Raw genomic sequence first — 20,073 nt, 5'->3', positions numbered from 1 at the left:
CACCCCCGACGATCCAAAGTATTTGAGTTTTCCAAAACATCATTTTCAAATAAATAATTATGTATTTAGGCAACGTCCATCTTGACAGCTTGACATTTGTCTATTGACATAATATTATGAACCTAACGGTTATCTAACCTTCTTTTCTACAAGAAAACTAGAAAAGAGCTGATAACTCTTAAACCGCTGAACCAATTTTTTTAGATTATAGCTAAGAACACTCTCGATCAAGCCACCTTTCAAACAAAAAAAACAAAATTAAAATCGGTTCATTCGTTTAGGCGCTACGATGCCACAGACAGATACACAGATACACAGATACACACGTCAAACTTATAACACCCCTCTTTTTGGGTCGGGGGTTAACAACGACAAGTAAGGTTCAGAAAAAGAGTTGTGTTTACTCAGACTCGGACACACGAGGCTCTGAAAATAGAGCAATATAACCAATACGCAATTTTAGGTGAATCCCTTAGGAAATAGATGCGGTTGAATCAGCCAATATAATATGAGTTAATATAATGTTATACCTACTTACAATTTAATCATTCTTTCATGATTAGAAAGCTGCCAAGAAAGTAATGTAGACTATAAATTACATAATATGTATCACGGACGAAGTCGCGGGCAAAAGCTAGGCTAAAAATACATGTAAAAGGAAAAGGTGACTGACTGACTGATCTATCAACGTATAGCTCAAACTATGGACGGATCGGATTGAAAGACATGTATGCCTATTATGACGCAGACATCCGTTAAATAAGAATTTTTGAAAGTTCAACCCCTAAGGGTTAAATTGGGTTTGAAATTTGGGGAGTGAAATACTGGACAGGACGTTGGGATATGTGAATATTATTTTGGCAAAGCCGACATCCGAGGCAGCAAAACGTATTTATAGGTATAAGATGGTCCGTAATAATAACGTAAGTCGCAGATATAATTTGTAGGTAAATTGTAAGTAATAAGTACATTGTAGACTTACCTACGAGAACCACATAGTCACAGTTAGTGACTCAGCTCTTTTTTTACGGTCTAATCCCATTTTGGCCTAATTTTTTGGCAATTTTCCCTAAATTATTTTATAGCAATTGGCTCCGTCGTCATAGTGACGTAAGTACGTTGTTACAGTAATAAGCTGATTCCCTGTTCGGTAGTTGTTATACCTACGTACCTTCCTAACTATAGTCGTTTTTAGGGTTCCGTACCGAAAAAATTCAAAATATATTTATTCAATTAAATTTTTACAAGTACCTACTTTTGAATCGTCAAAAGCATTTACTATTTTCGTTCGGTTCGGAATGCTTTTCCTACCGGGAAGAACCAGCAAGGAACTCGGCGGCTGCTCTTTTCAAAGATTTCTAATATGCCATGTAGAAAATTACCTAATTGAAGTCCCGCGCATTGATGAACGAGCTGCAGGTCAAATCCACGCTCTTTTATCATTTACATAATCTTCGTTTGTATAATATGCTTTTCTCTTAAAAAAGCAACTATAACCTTCCTATAATCAGTTAAACTTTTACAAGTACTTTTGAAACGTCAAAAAGTTCCACATGCTGGCCAAATGCGGATTGGCTTACTCACACACATATATTTTGAGAACAATATGAAGAACTCGCAAGCAGGTTTCCTCACGATGTTTGTCTTCCCTGTTACGCAACTGATACTTTATATTATTGTGATAATTGCTTAAAATGCTCATAATAAGTAGTTTCGAAAAGTTAGAGGTGTCTCCGGAGGAGGCCAAAGAATTAATCCACTAGTTAGGCTTTGCCTTTTACTGGTGGTCAAAGATTAACGGTAACTAATATAGAGTAACTTTCAAAGCCTTTCATGCAACTGGTTTTTAAACTTTAAACTGATTTTAACTGACCGCTAACTTTTCACGTGTATTCGGAAATAAATAGGAGTAAAATTTTGCTACCTTAAGGGTTGGAACCCAAATGCGCATGCCCTGTAGGTACAGCGTGGCGGTTAGTTAAACGTGAACCCTCCTAGCTACGAGACTACAATACCGCAGGAAATCCGCCAGCGTTATCGTAAATAATACCTGAATTAAAAAAAGTCCAGATCAACAACAATTTGACTTTATTATTTACCTAAAACAAACAACAAGTTGTCAGTGATTGTAAAGTGTAGTTAAAAGTATTGTAATTTTGGGAAATTGTAAATTTTCTCGTGTTATTAATTGTAATTTACAGTTTTTAATTCAAAATGTGGTGGATCCTGCGTCGGGCTAGAATTACCGGTGCCTCATTCTTCAGCCAGGCTTCCGGAACGGCCAACAATAACTCTGCGAAGCCAGGTTAGTGTCATATTTAATCATCATCATCGCGTGCCTTCTTCGAAACGAAGTTTGGCGATCATCATCCGAAAAGCTTCTCTATTAAAAGCCGCCTCTTTCAACTTCGGGTAACTAAGCCCTGTCCACCCCCTTATATCGTCCAACCATTTGCATATTTAATATTTAATTCAATATACGAGTACTACTTAATACTTAACAACCAATATTCAAAAATTCAAAATTATTCATGCACGCAATCTTACGGCTCTTATTAGTGTGTTAAGACTTTACCACCGGTTCAGAAAACAGGTTATCTAGAAGAGCAGCCGGCAAGAAACTTTTCAAAAAATAAACTTTATCAAATATTACCTACACGGGTACTGTGGGTAATAAAATAAAATTGGAGTAAATAGGGAGCAGTGGAGCATTTTTTAATTACAACTTTTAACTTACCGATTTATTGCCCCTATTATTCATTCAGAATTATTTACTAAATAATTATACTTTACTATAATATAATTTTCAGCGATAATTTTACATTATAATTAAGATTTATTTGCAATTCTTGTAATTTTTTTGCAATAATTTTTGTGCACGATTTATTAATTATTATTAATTATCGCTATCGCTGAAATTAAAGCTCGTAAAAAGTTTAGAAAGGTTAGTTAGTTATGTAGACAAGCGTTTCACTTATCTGTAGGATATATCTTTTATTTCATACATTAGACTTATAAAATAAATAATACTACATGAAACTTTGTAAGCTAATTCAGTGTACTATAAGGTTCTATTACACCTAAATAGAAGGAGTAATAGAAGGAATGAAGGTTAATAAAATGCCGCATTTTGCATTTTACTTATTATTATTACTTATCTACTGTGATTTTCATATATTCTCTTCATTACATTTAGATAGGTACCTAATTACCTACTCTTTTTTATTGTGGAAGCAGAAGAATAAGAAACGGCTTTTGCGTGAGGCGCGCAGAACTGCAAACTACAATTTAAATTGCAATTTTATAATAGAAAGTAGAGGAGAATTATAATTAAAAGCGAACCTATAATGGGACACAATTTTTATGCTTAACTAGATGATGCCCGCGATTTCGTCCGCGTTAATTTAGGTTTTTTAAAATTCCGTGGTTAAAATCGTTTAAAATGTTGGGCCAGGAAAAGCTAGCAGACAGACAGACACACTTTCTCATTTATAATGGAATTAGTATGGATTACGATCGACTCAATTTAGGGTCATTGGTAAGACATGGTTAATATGAACGAAGTCAAAGTTTAATACCAAGCAATTTGCAGCGCGTAGAAACTTGCTGAGACCGTAAGTATACGGAATTGTGATATATGACCAAAGTTTACGTGATTTATTACTTTTCACGGTAAAACTGTTACAATTTTAAAACTTTACAATTAGACTGGCAGTGATCTATACTTCCATTTGCATATAATATTATTTGCGAAAGCATGTATGTCTGTCTGTCCAACTGTTATCTTTTCACGGCCCAACCGTTTGATCGATTTTGATAAAATTATAGTACAGAGATAGCTTGCATCCCGGAGACAGATATAAGCTACTTTTTAACCCGCAAAATCAAAGAGTTCCCACGGCATTTAAATAAAAATATAACAAATTCAAAGGTGTGTGTGCCGTGTAGTATCAAAAGTGTGTGTAGTTTGTCAAACCACATTTGAACCAGATTTGCAGACCTGTGCTCAGTAGTGAGCCGTCGGTAAGTTAATCATGATGATGATGATTCATAATGTACCTATATACTATTTCTGGATAAAGGGATAAAGTACAGCTTTTAATGGTGAAAGAGCTTTTAAAATCGGTTCAGTAGTTTCAGAGTTTATCGACTACAAACAAACAAATAAATCTTTCCTCTTTATAATATTAGTAAGTATAGATATACTTTTATAAGGTACGTGCTATAATAGTAATTGTTCATTTAATTAATTCCATTAGCGTCCATAAACTTCGAAATGATATTTAAATTGCGCGAAGGATTTTAAACAAATTAATTATTCGCCGAGTTATTTGTACAAACTCGGGTTTTGTCTCGAGGCTAGAATACAAGATTATGATTAATGTTCCAAGTTTTACTTGAGCTCTGACCGCGGCGACTGGCCATGGAGGACAAAGTAAAAGTTGTATCTAACGAAAGTATTGAATGGTAAAGTTGTGATGACAGTCCATGTCTCTTTTATGCTGTAAGAGCCCTAAGACACTGGGATGCCACGGCGACGTCACTGGCTACGTATCTAACAATTCGTATTGAAATGTATGACAGTTAACTCACTTAGATACTGTCTGGCGACGTGGCCAATTTAGAAGCGTAGCCATGTCCGATCCGCCCTTACGTGGATACTGGTTACTCTGACGACCCGGCAAAGCGTAGCCAAGTCTCCAGTATTTTTTATACAAGTAAGTTACGTCTCCCTCACTCGGGCTGAAATCTATAGAGCGCACTTTGACTTTGCTTAGACTTAAGTTTCGGTTAAAACGAGACAGATTCATGCAAGCGGTATAGCGCTGTCTCGTTTTAACAGTGTCTTAAGTCTGAGTAAAGTCAAAGTGCGATCTATAGATTTCAACCTCAGTGGCCAACTACTCGCCAGAACAGCGGCCCGCGTGTTTGTGTTGGCTAGTGTTGTGTCGTTGTGCTATTTATTTGGCGACCTAATTTGGCTACGGTAGCTAAAGGTAATCATGGCTACGTAGTCAGCGACGTGGCGATGGGGTCTCAGTGTGTTAGGGCTCTAAAAGTTGTATCAAACAAAAAGTATTGAATGGTAAAGTTTGTGATGACAGTCCGTTTTTCTTTCATGCTGTAATATTTACGAAGCAGGAAACTTTAGAGATTTTAACATTCAATAGAAACAGAAAGATTCTTTTTATTAAAGTTTTATAAATGCTTTTGAACCGTATCGGATACGAGATAATTATGATCGCTAACTATGGGTGTCATATGAAAGTTCAGAGTCACTCAGCGAGCCATGACGAGATCTAAGCTTGAAGTTTCTCTACGTGATCAAATCAGCAGTCGACGTCTATAGGTAGATAATGATGATGATGAATGCGCACAAATACAGACAGACAGCAGAGTGACATTAATAGGACTCCGTTTTTAGCCTTTGGGTACGGAACCCTAAAAAAGACGAACCTACGATTCTGTTATAAGTAAAGATATGATAATAGTTGAATATTATACTAGTGTACCCTTTGATGATACGAAAAATGTATGGTACTTAATAAAATATAATAATAGAGTAAGTTGGCATTTGTGTGATGCCGCCGATATCAATAGCTCCATAATGAGGCATTTCACAGGCTCCTCTATTCCTTCCAGAACTCCTCACACCCTGTAGGTTGTGAGGTGACCACGTGAATGCAGATAAAAAACCCGTTTCTTTTAACTTTCGGAAGTTAACACAATATTTGCAGAACTCGTACAATCTATATTCATTTCTATATCATAAATTACGTGTGGATATTAAAAGTGTAAGTCTGTTTGTCTGCTAAACTTGCATCCCGGAGTCGGATAGCACTTTTGCCCTGAAAAATCAGAAAGTTGCCACGGCATTTAAGAATAGCCTAAATCCTCGTGGATGATCGAGGTGTCCATCGATTCGTGTTTTGAAAAAATTCAAAATATTATAGTCTGGGTGACATACGCTACATTTTATACGAAAAAACGATCTGATAGATAACATCCAAAAAAGTGGGGGTCTTCAAATTATTTTTTGCTATTATCAAATGAGAGAGGAAAACATTCTGAGTACATAAATATAAATATAGTGTAATATTACAAGTGTAAATTAAAAATTTATAACACCACCGACAAGTGAAGGTACAGTAACAAGAAAAAAGCTGATAACTTTCAAACGGCTAAATCAATTTTCTTGGATTATAGCTAAGAACACTCTCTATCACAAACAAAAAAAAACTAAATTAAAATCGGTTCATTAGTTTAGGAGCTACGATGCCACAGACAGATACACAGATACACGTCAAACTTATAACACCCCTCTTTTTGGGTCGGGGGTTAAAAATACACCGAGCGACAGAAAAACAATTTTATACTAGTTATATCTATCGCTATGTATCGGCAGTTCGCCGGTAGTAGTCGGGTGTTCGCCGGTAGTAGTCGGGTTTTAGTTCTGATTAGCCTTATCTTGTTAACCATTGCTCTATTATGATGATATTATGGTCACTCTACAATAGTATTTGGTTCTCATTTAGCGTCGGCATCTGTGAGGGTGAGGAAATTCTGCCCTATCGCAATACCGATCATATTTCGTGTGTATTGTTCAATCATTTACCGCGCCATGTTGTGCCAATGTTGCTGTAATGTTATGGCTCTTACTTATATCCCTATAAAACTGGGATAGAACTTAGAAACTCTTTTATTTTCAAAAGGATAGTAATATAAAATAATTAATTAAATAAAATAAAATTAAAAATTAAATATTAAATTAAATTAAATAACGTGATTAAGTCCATTTTTCAGTTATCGCATTTTTTGAGATCCCAGTTCAGGGAATAAAATCGTAATTATATTGCACTAGCTGATGCCCGCGGCTTCGCCCGCGTGGATTTAGTTATTTTTAAATCCCGTAGGAACTCTTCAATTTTCTGAGATAAAACGTAGCCTATGTCCTTCCCCGGGATGTATCTTAAGTCGATACCAAATTTCATTAAAATCGGTTCAATGGTTGGGCCGTGAAAACGTAGCAAACAGACAGACAGATACACTTTCGCATTTATAATATTAGTATGGATTAATAAAAAACTATCCATTTCTGTTTGACATCCAATATCGTTATCCTCACGCCTGAAACACGGTAACCCATATTACTCTAAAGTCCCGTATAAAAGACATTTGAATCGCATTGTAAACGTATCCTGTTACCTACTCCAACGAACACGGTTCTCTTAAGTCCTCTTGTTTAGGTTGATATGAATACTCTTATGTCACTTGCAAGGTACATCTAACGGGATGGGATAGATATCACATTCACACTATGAAAATGTCCTTTATACAGTGTATTTTAATGGGACAGTATGGAGCAATCCAAAACCAAGGAAGATACAGGGAAACTGTCTACCTCTGAAGTTTTTTTATAAGAACAATTTTGGCATACATTTTATAGTCAAGCGTGAGTTGTCGCAGTTCTTGAGATCGTAGTCCAGGGCTAACTTGCAATCGAATAAAAAACTCTCCATTTCTGTTTGACATCCAATATCGTTATTCTCACGCCAGAAATACGGTAACCCATATTACTCGAATGCCCCGTATAAAGGACATTTGAATCGCTTTGTAAACGTATCCTGTTACCCTTAAACGAACACAGTTCTCAAGCCCTCTTGTTTAGGTTGATATGAATACCCCTATGTCACTTGCACGGTACATCTAACGGGACGGGACAAATATTACATTTACGCTACGAAAATAGTCCTTTATTATACAGGTACTTATTGCTCGTCCTTTCTTGTCTGGCAAGTTATTTTCTTTATTATTTTTCTTCTATCTATTTTTAAGGTTCCATACCTCGAAAGCAAAAACGGAACCCTTATAGGATCACTTTTTTGTATGTCTGTCAGTCTGTCTGTCTGTCCGTCCATCCGTCAAGTCTGTCAAGAAAACCTATAGGGTATTTCCCGTTGATCTAGAATCATAAAATTTGGCAGGAAAGTTTGATCTTATAGCACAAGTAAAGGAATAAATCCGCAAACCTTGAATTTGTGGTTACATCTTTAAAAAAAATTGAAATGTGTTTCAATTTTCAAAGTAAGATAACTATACCAAGTGGGGTATCATATTATGAAGGGGCTTTACCTGTACATTCTAAAATAGTTTTTATTTATTTTTATGCACCACAGTTTTTGATTAATCGTGCAAAATGTTGGAAAAATTACCCGAGTACGGAACCATCGGTGCGCGAGTCTGACTCGCACTGGGCCGGTTTTTCTTGTAATGAATTGCCTGAACTTGGAAACAAATAACTACTTCATATTTTCATATCATATTATTATAAATGCTAAAGTGCGTTTGTGTGTTGGTTTATTGGTTTGATGGTTTGTCCTTCAATCACTTTTCAACAGAGAAAAGGATTGACTTATTTTTTTGCATGGGTAGATAGTTAAAGACCTGAAGAGTGACATAGGTTATTTTCATCCCGAAAAATCAGAGAATCCCTCATGGGATTTTTAAAAATCTAAATCCACGTGGACGAAATTGCGAGCATCGGCTAGTAAATATTATAATAAATGAAAGCAATTTGTCTGCTTTTTGAATGAAGCCTTTACAAACAAATTGCGCTGAATTATTTCAATTTCTGTTTTACCTGAGGGAATATAACATTTTTTCGCAGTAAAAGCCCATCACTAAAACGTAAATAATTTGTTTACCTACTAGCCGCGACCTCGCTCGCGTGGATTTAATTTTTTTTAATCCCATGGGAACTCGCTGATTGTCCGGGATAAAATATAACCTTTGTCACTCCAGGTGTTTAACTATAACCATGTAAAAAAATCATATAGATCCGTTGCCCCATTGCGATGTGATTGAAGGACAAAGCAATAAACCAAAAACACACTTTCGCATTTATAATATGGGTAAAAGATTATCTTAGCTAATGGATATAATTATTATGATGGATAATAATTTCCCTAAATAGAAATTAGCAATTATCTTGTCAAAAGCTGCCTAGCTATACTATAGCACTAGTCTAGAATAGCACTAGTCGGTTTTGGTTTGTTTTTGTCTAATGAGTTGCAACCTACCTAACATTCTTTTTTTTCGTTTTTTAACCCCCGACCCATAAAGAGGGGTGTTATAAGTTTGACGTGTGTATCTGTGTATCTGTGTGTCTGTGTATCTGTGTATCTGTCTGTGGCATCGTAGCGCCTAAACGAATGACAGAGAGACAGTTAAGGTTTGAGTGTTTTATATATTATGTATTGTCTGTCATTTAATTATTGTGCTGTGTTTCCATAAAAATAATTAAATTAAATAGTATATCAAAGTCGTGGGGACCGAGAGCAAAGACATCGATGGAGCAAAGGCGTTGCCAGTCTCATTTAGAATAGAGAGTTTCAAATAAAATTAACACTCGCTTTTATAAAGTAAGTCCTTTGTAGAAGGCTCCCAAAGAAAAAACAAAAAGCACCATAAAGAGATTCGTTCAGTGGCGCCGCCACAGGGCTCCGAAGTCCGATGGTTTTGTTCCGCTGCTGGTACTAGATGATGTCCGTGACTTCGAGTGAATTTAGGTTTTTGAAACCTAAATTCTGCGAGCTTTTTGATTTTATTTTATTTTATTTAATTATTTAATAGGAAGCCAACGGTATACAAAGAAAAGTAATTATGACGACTTATATAAACTTAGGACTATCAATGTATACTCACTTACAGGCTAACTCAACATGCTTAATCTAAAACTTCTAAATAGTAAAACTTAACCTGAGACATTCTTTGCATAAAATCTATAATAATTAAATTAATTACTCAATAAGCCAAAAGTACAACAATTTTTAAAACTAACAATAAAAACTACAAAAAAGACTAAAAAACTTGATTTTCCTGGATATGCCCGTCTCCGGAATGCAAGCTATCTCTGTACCAAACTTCGTCAAGATCAGTTAAGCGGATGATCATGAAAGGTAACAGACATTCATACATGGATTATTATTTTATGTCATGTCTGTTCAATTAACTTTAAAGCTTTCAAACTAATACGAGACACGAGAGATAGGACACAATGTTGCACATTAATTATCACACAAAATTAAGTGGCAATTTAAAATAGAGCTCTCTCGTTCTCAAGAGCTTTGTTATATTAAGTATTGCGGCAAGAGGGACGAAAGCCTTTTTATTACAAGTCACAGCCAATTATTCGTCGAAGTTAGCGCAAAAAAATTAAATTCTTCCCGACTGAATTTTGGCCACAGCGACCAATTGCAGGAAATATTATGTACTTGTGCACGAAAATACGACGCACTTTCTAGTCGCTTAAGTCTTTAATAGTTAGTAGAAAACGTACGCAGACATTGCTGTGGAGAGGCCGTTATTCAATAATGAGTGTTACCAAAGCAAAAGGTTGCCTGGTAGAGATTGCTCCAAGCAATAAGGCCGCCTTTGCACACAATTTTTTTTTCTGTTTTCTTCTTTCTGTGTTGTGCTCCTTTACATGTGTTGTACTCCTTTACATATAATAAAGTGTTCTATCTATCTATCTATCTATCTATCTATCCTTAGTAGATACTGTACCGCACCATGAGTAATGTAATGCTCAAAATTGAAAAAAAATATACACTACATATCGAAACGCACTTTTGAAGGTAACAACGATTTGTTACCTTCAAAAGAGTATATTTGTTTACTGCGACGCAATATTACAACGAGATGTTGTTATAAATTGTTTATATTTGCTTTTCCTGCTGCGACGTAAATTACAACGACGTAGGCCGCGACGTTTCTACAAGATCTACATCTACAAATCAGTCAACACTATAGCTGATGCCTGCGACTTCGTTCCCGTAGCTATATAGGTTTTTAAAAATCCCGTCATAGATTTTCCGGGATAAAAGTAGTCTGTGTGTTATCCAGGTTATAATCTATCTCCATTCCCAGCCAAATCCGTCCACTAGTTCTTACGTGAAAGAGTAACAAACATCCATACATACAAACTTCCGCGTTTATAATATGTACTACTAGGATGTTCGACCACTTAGTTATCGATTTCTGATAGTTCTTGATCGCGGTTTCTGATAGTTCTTGGTTGAACTGAAATCAGAGGCGCCGCCGGCTTTTAGAAACTCCCGTGGTTGCTATTTTAAAATAACTGGCGAAGTGCGAGAAGAAAAATGCACACTGACTAAATTAACATCCTACATAATCGTGAAAATCGTTTTTAAATCCTTCCATGTTTCAAGCGAACAGAAAAACAGTTGGACGTAAACATATTGGTTTTTATGAAATGTAGGAAAGATATGAATGCTGGATAAGTATCTATATTTTTTTAATATTTCCTTCTTGTATTACTCCAACACGTCTTTACACCCTTAAGTAGACCGTACTGGTAGGTAACTTACTAACTTCAACAAAAATATAAGAGTATATAAGTTTGTAGAGATATCGTTCGGAGCCGATTACTGGTAATTGTTGATTCTTACGATCATGGGTGCTCCGCATCCACTCTTGTGGGTGCTGAAGCCCCCGACCACCCATTCAGACTGCCAGACTGACTGTCAAAATTTTGAAAGCTTCGTTGATTTTTTTATCCTTTCATATCCATGTTGGAGGTTGGAGCTTTTATATTGTAGATATTTTTATGGCATGTTCCTAATTGAAATAGCTACCGGGAAGATCATCTCGGCTCTCGAGTCCGCGGCTAATTTCATTTTACCTGCGACGTGCTATAATAATTAATACTGACACTGACACCTAATACTCAGGTATAAAATACCTAGTTCATTTTATATTTACTAACTAGCTTATGATTGCGACTTTGTCCGTGTTGACTACACAAATTTCAAACCCCTATTTTATCCCCTTAGGGGTTGAATTTTAAAAATCCGTTTCTAGCGGGTGCCTACGTCATAATAGCTATCTGCATGCCAAATTTCAGCCTGATCTTTCGAGGTACAAAACCTTAAAAATCGATAGATGCCCTCGCGGATTATAAGTAAATGGACCTTACATCTGCAGCATCAGGATTGAGGAGTTAGAACCCAGTGTTCACATTATGTTGAATTGTCATGAGAACTTTGTGTGAAGTTCGTAGAAATAAATGAATGTCCGTCTTGCAATTTGAAATAAGTAAGTATTTCGCATATTTGTAAAGTTGAATAAAATTGTTTGGTGGATTTCTCAATAGTAATTTTCAGCAAGGCATTAAACTGAAAAATGCCTCTTTGTTCAGTTTTTTACAGATTCAAAATTCCACTTCGTAGAATTATTTGGATAAATATCATGCATGGAATAGAAAATCTAAAAAACGTTATTAAAATAAATTGAGCGTTCTCTTTTATCTATGTTATTAAGTATTTCAAAGAAAAATGTATAAGATCTTTTAAAAAAATATCAATGGAAAGCTTAATAAGGTTTCCTCTCCTAAGATCTTTCGCTTTTAGGTCTTCTGTTTGTTGAGATCTGGACGGCTTTTCACCAATTTAGGTATATACCATCATTATGATCAACTTATCGCCGGCGCACTACTGGGCACAAATTTTCGCTCAGAATGAGAAAGGTTTAGACTTTAGGTCAGAGTCCACCAGCTTCAGGCCAGTGAAGTTTGGCAGACTTGTGTGGACACCTATGAAAACATTATGGAAGACTCTCAGGCATTGGGATAGTGTGCCGATGGGATAATGTTCTCAAAGGTATGTGACGACTGGCCAATACGCCAGCGTGGCCTATAAACTCTTCTCAATCCGAGAGAAGACGCTGTGCTCCGTAATGGGCCACCGATGGAGTAATGATGATGATGAAAGATGTAGTATTCAAAATGTTATTATTAGATACCAATTGGATATGGATTTTTTGACAGTAGACGGGTAATAGGAAACTTTTATCAACCTTCGAGCGTCGGTATTGGATTCCGGCATCAAAGCCGCTGACACTTGGAGAAATCTATACCTATTCTCAAAGGGAATTCGATTCAAACCTTTTATGACGCCAATGAAACGAAAATGTGGACCGACGTTAAAGGAATCCGGGCGAAGATTTTTATGGCGGCTATAAAATATTTAGGTACAAAGAAATAAACTGCCTTGTTTTAAAAAACCGGTCCATTGCGAGTTGGACACGCACACGAAGGTTCATATCATACAAGATGTACCTACCGAGCACTATGTATAATGTACATATACTTTAAAAAAAAAATTGGAAGGGAGAAATTTCTTCTTCTTCATTCTTTTTACTAGAGGTTTCTACTAGAAGTCATAGATGTATCTTTGGACATGGTCTCATAGCATACAGGATAGAATGAGATTTTAAGTCGGTAGGCATGCATCGTATCAATATCCAATATGTACATATTCTGTGCAAATTTCAACTCTCTAACTATTATAGTTCATGAGATACATCGCGCTGCCAAACAGACAGATGGACAGACGGATGCACAAGCAGACGGACTGACAGGCGGAAAATGAAGGCTTAGTAATAAGGTCCCGTTGGAAACCTTGGGGAACGGAACGCTAAAAACACGCTAGTAAAAGTTGCAATACTTCTGGTAATAAAAATGGTAGCTACGAGTATTTAGTTGTTCGCACAAATCTCCAAATCAAACCAATCTGACAAACCAATACATTTTCACAGAAAACTAAAATACCTACTATCGTTTTTCTTAAAATTTACTGGCGAAGCGAAGGCCCAATTAAAAAGCCTTTAAGCACTTTTTCGGTTGATACTTTTGTTCTTTTTGTAAAGTAAGAATTTGTGGAAAAGGGTTTCTTGTTTGATTTAATTAACAAATTTTAGGGTTCTGTACCCGAAAGTTGCCAACTTGACCCTATCACTAAAGCTACGCTGTCCGTCTATCCGTTCGTCTGTCTGTCAGCAGGCCGTATGTCATGAACCGTAATAGGTAGAGTTGAAATTTTCAGTGTGTTCTATTGCCGTTATAAAAAGAATAAAAAAAATCAAGATAGTGAATTTCAAATTCCATGAAAATTTAAAAAATTAAAAAGTACATAGGGTTATATTTTTTACAATGGTACGGAACCCTTCGTGTGTGAGCCCGACTCACACTTTGACCAGTTTTTTATTTCAGGCTAAAATGAATTTAAAAGCGTTGTCTTACAAAACGAACATAGGTCTACGGTTTCGTAGCCTTCGTAGCTTTCAAAGCGATTTTTCGTAGCGCTATGCCAGGGAGTCAAAGAAAAAGAGGGGGAGAAATCGTGCAAAATTATCGAATACGTTACACAGAAGCGCTTATGTTTATGTTGAGTTGTTCACACAAACACACAAAAAGCCGGTCAATTGCGAGTCAGACTCCCATAGGAAGGGTTCCATACCGTCGTACAAGACAACACTTTTTAATTTTCATGTTGAAATTTCTAAATCTGTATTTTTTTTTGTTATAGTGGCGATAAAATAACACATTCTACTTGAAAATTTGAACTCTTACCTATTACACGTTTCACAAAATACAGCCCGCTGAGAGACGGACGGACGAACGGACGGACAACAGAGTCTTAGTAATTATAATAGGGTTCCGTTAGACCCTTCGGGTACGGAGTCCTAAAAACGCAGTTGTGCGTACTGGAGTCTGCTTGTTTATTTAGCTGCATTTTCCCATAAAGTTAAAAATCAACCGGTTTTTCCAAATTACGATCTATTATTCCGGAAAATCAAAAAGTTCCCACGCGGTTTTTAACAATATAAATCCACGCAGACGAAACCGCGGGCATCATCTAGTGGGCAGTGATGAAATATATAACTAAACATGAAAGGGTTTATATTACAGCTACAATCAATTATTCATGGCTATGGAAATACATATATGTTAAATACATAATACTGAATTACATATTGTATTACGTTCTCGAAACCAATTCATTTTCATATTCATACATAATAAATAGATTAAGCTTACTCCTAACAATGTTAATGTTCATTTAACATCCACCGAATTTGTTTAAATTCTTCATTAGATAATCGACTTTGCCACGGGGAATTAAGGTTGGTTTTGTTTTGTGTAACTTTATCGCATTAGTCCCTGTGGTTGAGAGCAATTAGCGCAACCCAGCGATATAAATGTTCCACTAGATGGGGCGCTCATAGTCACAACATGTTCCAACTTCCAACTAACATCGGTGTCCGTTCCTCTCAAGCGTAACCCGCTTTAGATGCAATCTCTTTGTAAAAATTAAACTTGCGCGATAACTATATATTCATATGGGTAGCTTATAGTCTGGTCTAATTTATATTTATGTTCGTAAAAATGGACTACGTCTAAAGCGAATAAAGGCGGAAACAAACTGTCGGACGTGTCCGTAAACCGCGGTTGATAGCCACAAGTCGCGACAGATAGGTTGCCAAGTCGTTAGGAACGCGGCTTTGAGATATCTATCGGACATCCGAGTGCTCAAGGTTACGTCCGCTAATCGCATCCAATAGTTTGCACAGTTTCGTGTACCGATACCTGAATACCTATAAGTCCCGGCAATCAACCGCGTCCGTCAGTCGCGTCTGATAATTAATTTGTTTCCTGCTTTATGAGGAGTGTGGACACCAAAGTTCGTTGGAACATGTTGTTACGATGAAGCGCTTCATCCAGTGGAATATTTATATCGCTGGCGTAACATCGTAATTAGTCCAGAGAGCGAACAAAGCACGGCTATAAAATGACGACTTGTATTTTGATTTTATAATACACAAGCTGCGGTTATTATTCTGTCTTTTAAAACTGAGCAGAACTGGCAGAACCAACCGATAAAGATTTTTATATAGAGTACAGTAGAGTGGAGAGAATAACAGATTAATCTAATAAACCTACACTTAACCATAAGTATATAAATAATAACAAAATCTTCAAAAGTTGCAATAGTAACATACTTATGTGTAAATTTTATGATTAAACGAACTCACCTGTGTGAAGTTCCATCACAACAATTATATGAGTATCTTCATTTCTAAATGATAATAAATTCTGCAAAGTAATTTGGTCAATAAGATAAATGAGCGAAACAAGCGATAAAATAAGCGGAAAAGCTTTGAATTATTGTAAACCTCTACCCCACTCGTACAAACTCAATTGAATATCTTAGACAATATTTTATTGTAATGGTTTGATAAATAGTTATAAATATTCCATTTTATGCAATACATTGCAGCAATAAATCCGGGCCTTTTTGGAGTATCGCCAAGTGCTGCAGCTGTGCTTAAGATTCATCGCCGTGGAAAAAAACATTTTTAAACCGTATTAATATCAGCCTCAGATGTTGTACGAAATTGGCTACGAAGTTGTTATTAAAAGTTTATACCTATATATTTTTTTTTAAACTTTCATGTGGTTTGTTAAGATATTATTTCTTAGAAAACATTGCTTTATCAATGATATTCAAGCTTAGATACTGGAAGTTGCCTTGTTAACATAGTAGATGCTGTACCTACTTGAAATCTCAATCGCTAAGCGACTCGTTTTTAACCCCCGACCCAAAAAGAGGGGTGTTATAAGTTTGACGTGTGTATCTGTGTGTCTGTGTATCTGTGTATCTGTGTATCTGTCTGTGGCATCGTAGCGCCTAAACGAATGAACCGATTTTAATTTAGTTTTTTTTGTTTGAAAGGTGGCTTGATCGAGAGTGTTCTTAGCTATAATCTAAAAAAGTTGGTTCAGCCGTTTAAGAGTTATCAGCTCTTTTCTAGTTTTCTTGTAGAAAAGAAGGTTAGATAACCGTTAGGTTCATAATATTATGTCAATAGACAAATGTCAAGCTGTCAAGATGGACGTTGCCTAAATACATAATTATTTATTTGAAAATGATGTTTTGGAAAACTCAAATACTTTGGATCGTCGGGGGTGTTATAAATTTTTAATTTACACTTGTTTACCATAATAATATGTTAATAATTAATAGTGCATCAATTAAAAGTATATGGGACTTTTGAGATGAATACTAATTCAAATCATGTTCTATTCAATTACATATTAGGCAGAAACTTACTAAAACTTCTAAACGATGATGGTAACTAAATCAGATTGTGTGACCAAATCAGATACCGAAGACTCTAATCTAAGATACTTGTAGTAATCCATCTTCGACAAACAAAAACCTTCGTATGTCGATCAAAGCGACAATGAAACCAGAGTGCCAGTGTGTCGATCCAGCACTCTTCAGATTGAGAGAGATTAAACGACCTTCCGACCTTTGTCCGGACTCCGGATGTAGCTACTTAGCGAATATTACTGAATGCGCCTGAAAAAATCGCACAATACAAGGTGTTAGGTAATAAAAGAGCCTCAATAGCTCAACGGTTAAGGAGCGGACTGAATTCCGAATGGTCGGCGGTTCAAATCCTACCCGTTGCACTATTGTCGTACCTATACTCCTATCACAAGCTTTACACTTAGTTGGAGGGGAAAGGGGGAATATTAGTCATGATTTAGCATGGATTATATTCCATATAACATCCAGGCAAGCTGAGTTTAGGAGGATTTGTTTAAAACTCCAATGTAACGACCCTGCAAACATCTGATCGCTGAAATGAACTCGTAAAATCTTCTGTGAACTCGAAGGACCGTTTGAAAATTTGATAAGTGAAAGAACCTATGGTGGGTAGATATTTCATTTCTCATGTTAGGCGATTTATCAAACACGCTATATAATGATAATAGATATAATTGTGTATGTAAAGAACGAGTATGTTTCTCTCGCGGCACTTCCCTCACGATATTTTCCTTCACCGTTAAAGCCTACTTAAAACTACAAATTATCAACTCTCAAATGTACCAGTCGGGAATAGAACCAGAGAGATTCTACTTACAATGCCGCAGCGCACACCATTACTCCAGAGGTAAAAAAAAGATAAATTATTTATATTCCAACTAAGTATATCATTTTAATTTATTTTTCCACACAAAATTACACCAAGTAAAGTATCCCCGAAAAGTGATAATAAAAAACTTTTCGAATTTAATGGATCGTGGTAACAAGTCCAATATATATACGAAAAACTTCGGCGTCCAACTTTCGCGAACTTTGCATGGAGTTCTTCAAAAGGACAGCTTTTTTGTATTCATGCTTGTTCAAATAATGAAATTACTTTTATGAAGAACTTAAATAACTTGCGTCGTAGTACGAAAAGTATTTTAAAATTGGCTTAAGTAAGTAATAAAGTTAGGAGTGATGTTTTTTAGAAACTAGATGATCCCTGCGACTTCGTCTGTGTGAATTTAGGTTGAAATTTTTTGAATTTCTGGGACACTTAAAAAGTAGCCTATGTCCGTCCTCAGAATGCAAGCTATCTCTGTATTTTTCTGACAGACAGACAGACACACTTTTGCATTTATAACATTAGTTATTATTGCGGGAGAGTAGAGTTCTCTCGGAATTTTAAAAAACCTAATACTATGTGGCTAAAGTCGCGGGCATTACTTATCTTTAGAGAGATAGATTTTACTAAGAGATTTTTTTAAAATCCCAAGGGAACTCTTTGATACTTAGATATACTTACTTAGTACACCGACAGCTTGCATCCTGGAGATGAACATAGACTACTTTTTTATCTTGAAAAATCAAAGAGTGTTCACAGGATTTTCGAATGAAGTCGCAGGCATCATCTAGTTAATAATATTAAACAATATTAAGTTAGTACGTATATTATGTACATATAACACCAGAAATTGACAATAACAAGATATTTCTGTGTCATCACATTATGCTCGATGTGAACGAAAATCGTGGGTCATCTGAAAAATTGCTTTTACATAATACGACCTTTCCATTCCACGGACAGATGGACAGAGCTGATCCACACATCGGACGAGGCTGTAACAGATACACAATATAGAACTTAACGCCTTAAAATATAAGGTCGGAATTCGGTTAGCACACACGATGAATGAATCTATTTGTATGAGCATTTGTAGAGCGAATCGAATTAAAAAGGAGCCTTTTCAATTGGGAGGCGTCGCCGGCGTCGAGAATGTGTTTCTGGAATGAATGTTTTTTTATCTGTGACAATATTCTGCATTGATAGCCTTTCTACTATTTCTACTATCTCTTCTTCTCTTTCGTAAATCTATACCTACATAACTTCTACATTAAAAAAGATACGTAATTCAATGAAACCGATTGGTTTGGTCTAGAAATTTGAAATTATGTCTGTAGATCAATGATCAAGAAGAAGGTCACAGCTACATATTATATTAATATTCATAATATAATATTATATCATTCAAAAAAGGAATGGGTATGTTCATAGCTCTTTAGACGCTTGTGAAAACTCAAGGTGCGTCCACACCTATAACTAGACCCCAACTAAAAAAGGCAAAACTGTAGCGGTAGGTTTATAGATTTTATTACTCCCTACTTATCACATATTTGTATCGACTTCGAATATAAAAGTGGAAGTTTAATAACTGCATTCAAATTTCACACACAGTAATGGTCAAACCTCATTCTACAATATATTTTATAGTCTCGCATCTCTAAATAGTCACATTTGCCTAAACGTTTTATAGAGGACAAAAATATATTCTGTACAATGCTTTCATAAAACAAATGCTTCCCAGGATAATACTCCCAGTGAATACCTCCAAGACCAGCGTACTTAGACCCCTGCAATGCTATTTACTTCTAATTCCACCATACATCAACTCGGTCTCCAAGCAACGTAGCGGTCCAACTTAATATTGCCACTTTACCTTCGAGGGTAATGGAGTCTTTCTATCTAGATGACCGATTTTAGACTCTATTTTTATTACATTAAAGAATATTTCAATTGGTTAATGATTTAATTATTATTATCCAGAACACGTCTTACAAATGTCTTAATTTGATGAAAAAAGCTACAGATTACTTTAGCTTTATTTATTTATTAGGTACTTAATTAAAAAGTATATCTCTACGGTCGTCTGGTAGTAATCATAAATAGAAGTTAGATCGATTGTTCTGGAACCTTTTTACAGGAAAACATTAGGGCCAGTGCAAACAGACTGAATGGCTTTGAGTAGGTTTTAAGTTTTTTTAATCGCACGAGAACTCCTTGATTTTCCAGAATAAAAAGTAGTCTATGCCCGCCTCCAGGATGCAAGCTATCTTT

General features: G+C 35.8%; 1 protein-coding gene across 1 annotated transcript in view; it reads left to right on the top strand.

The window, feature by feature from the left end:
• The first annotated feature begins 1,992 nt into the window (after window positions 1-1,992).
• The window catches only part of LOC123868939, a 110,703-nt gene continuing 92,622 nt past the window's right edge, over window positions 1,993-20,073 (top strand). Inside the window, exon 1 of the mRNA XM_045911636.1 lies at window positions 1,993-2,305. Coding sequence (XP_045767592.1) covers window positions 2,215-2,305 — 91 coding nt within the window. The 5' untranslated portion in view covers window positions 1,993-2,214. The remainder of the gene's footprint in view (window positions 2,306-20,073) is intronic.

The sequence above is a fragment of the Maniola jurtina genome, chromosome 10 (genome assembly GCF_905333055.1).
Source record: "Maniola jurtina chromosome 10, ilManJurt1.1, whole genome shotgun sequence".
Taxonomy (NCBI): Eukaryota; Metazoa; Arthropoda; class Insecta; order Lepidoptera; family Nymphalidae; genus Maniola; species Maniola jurtina.
The sequence above is the reverse complement of the archived record's forward strand: the minus strand, read 5'-3'. Positions and strand labels throughout refer to the sequence as shown.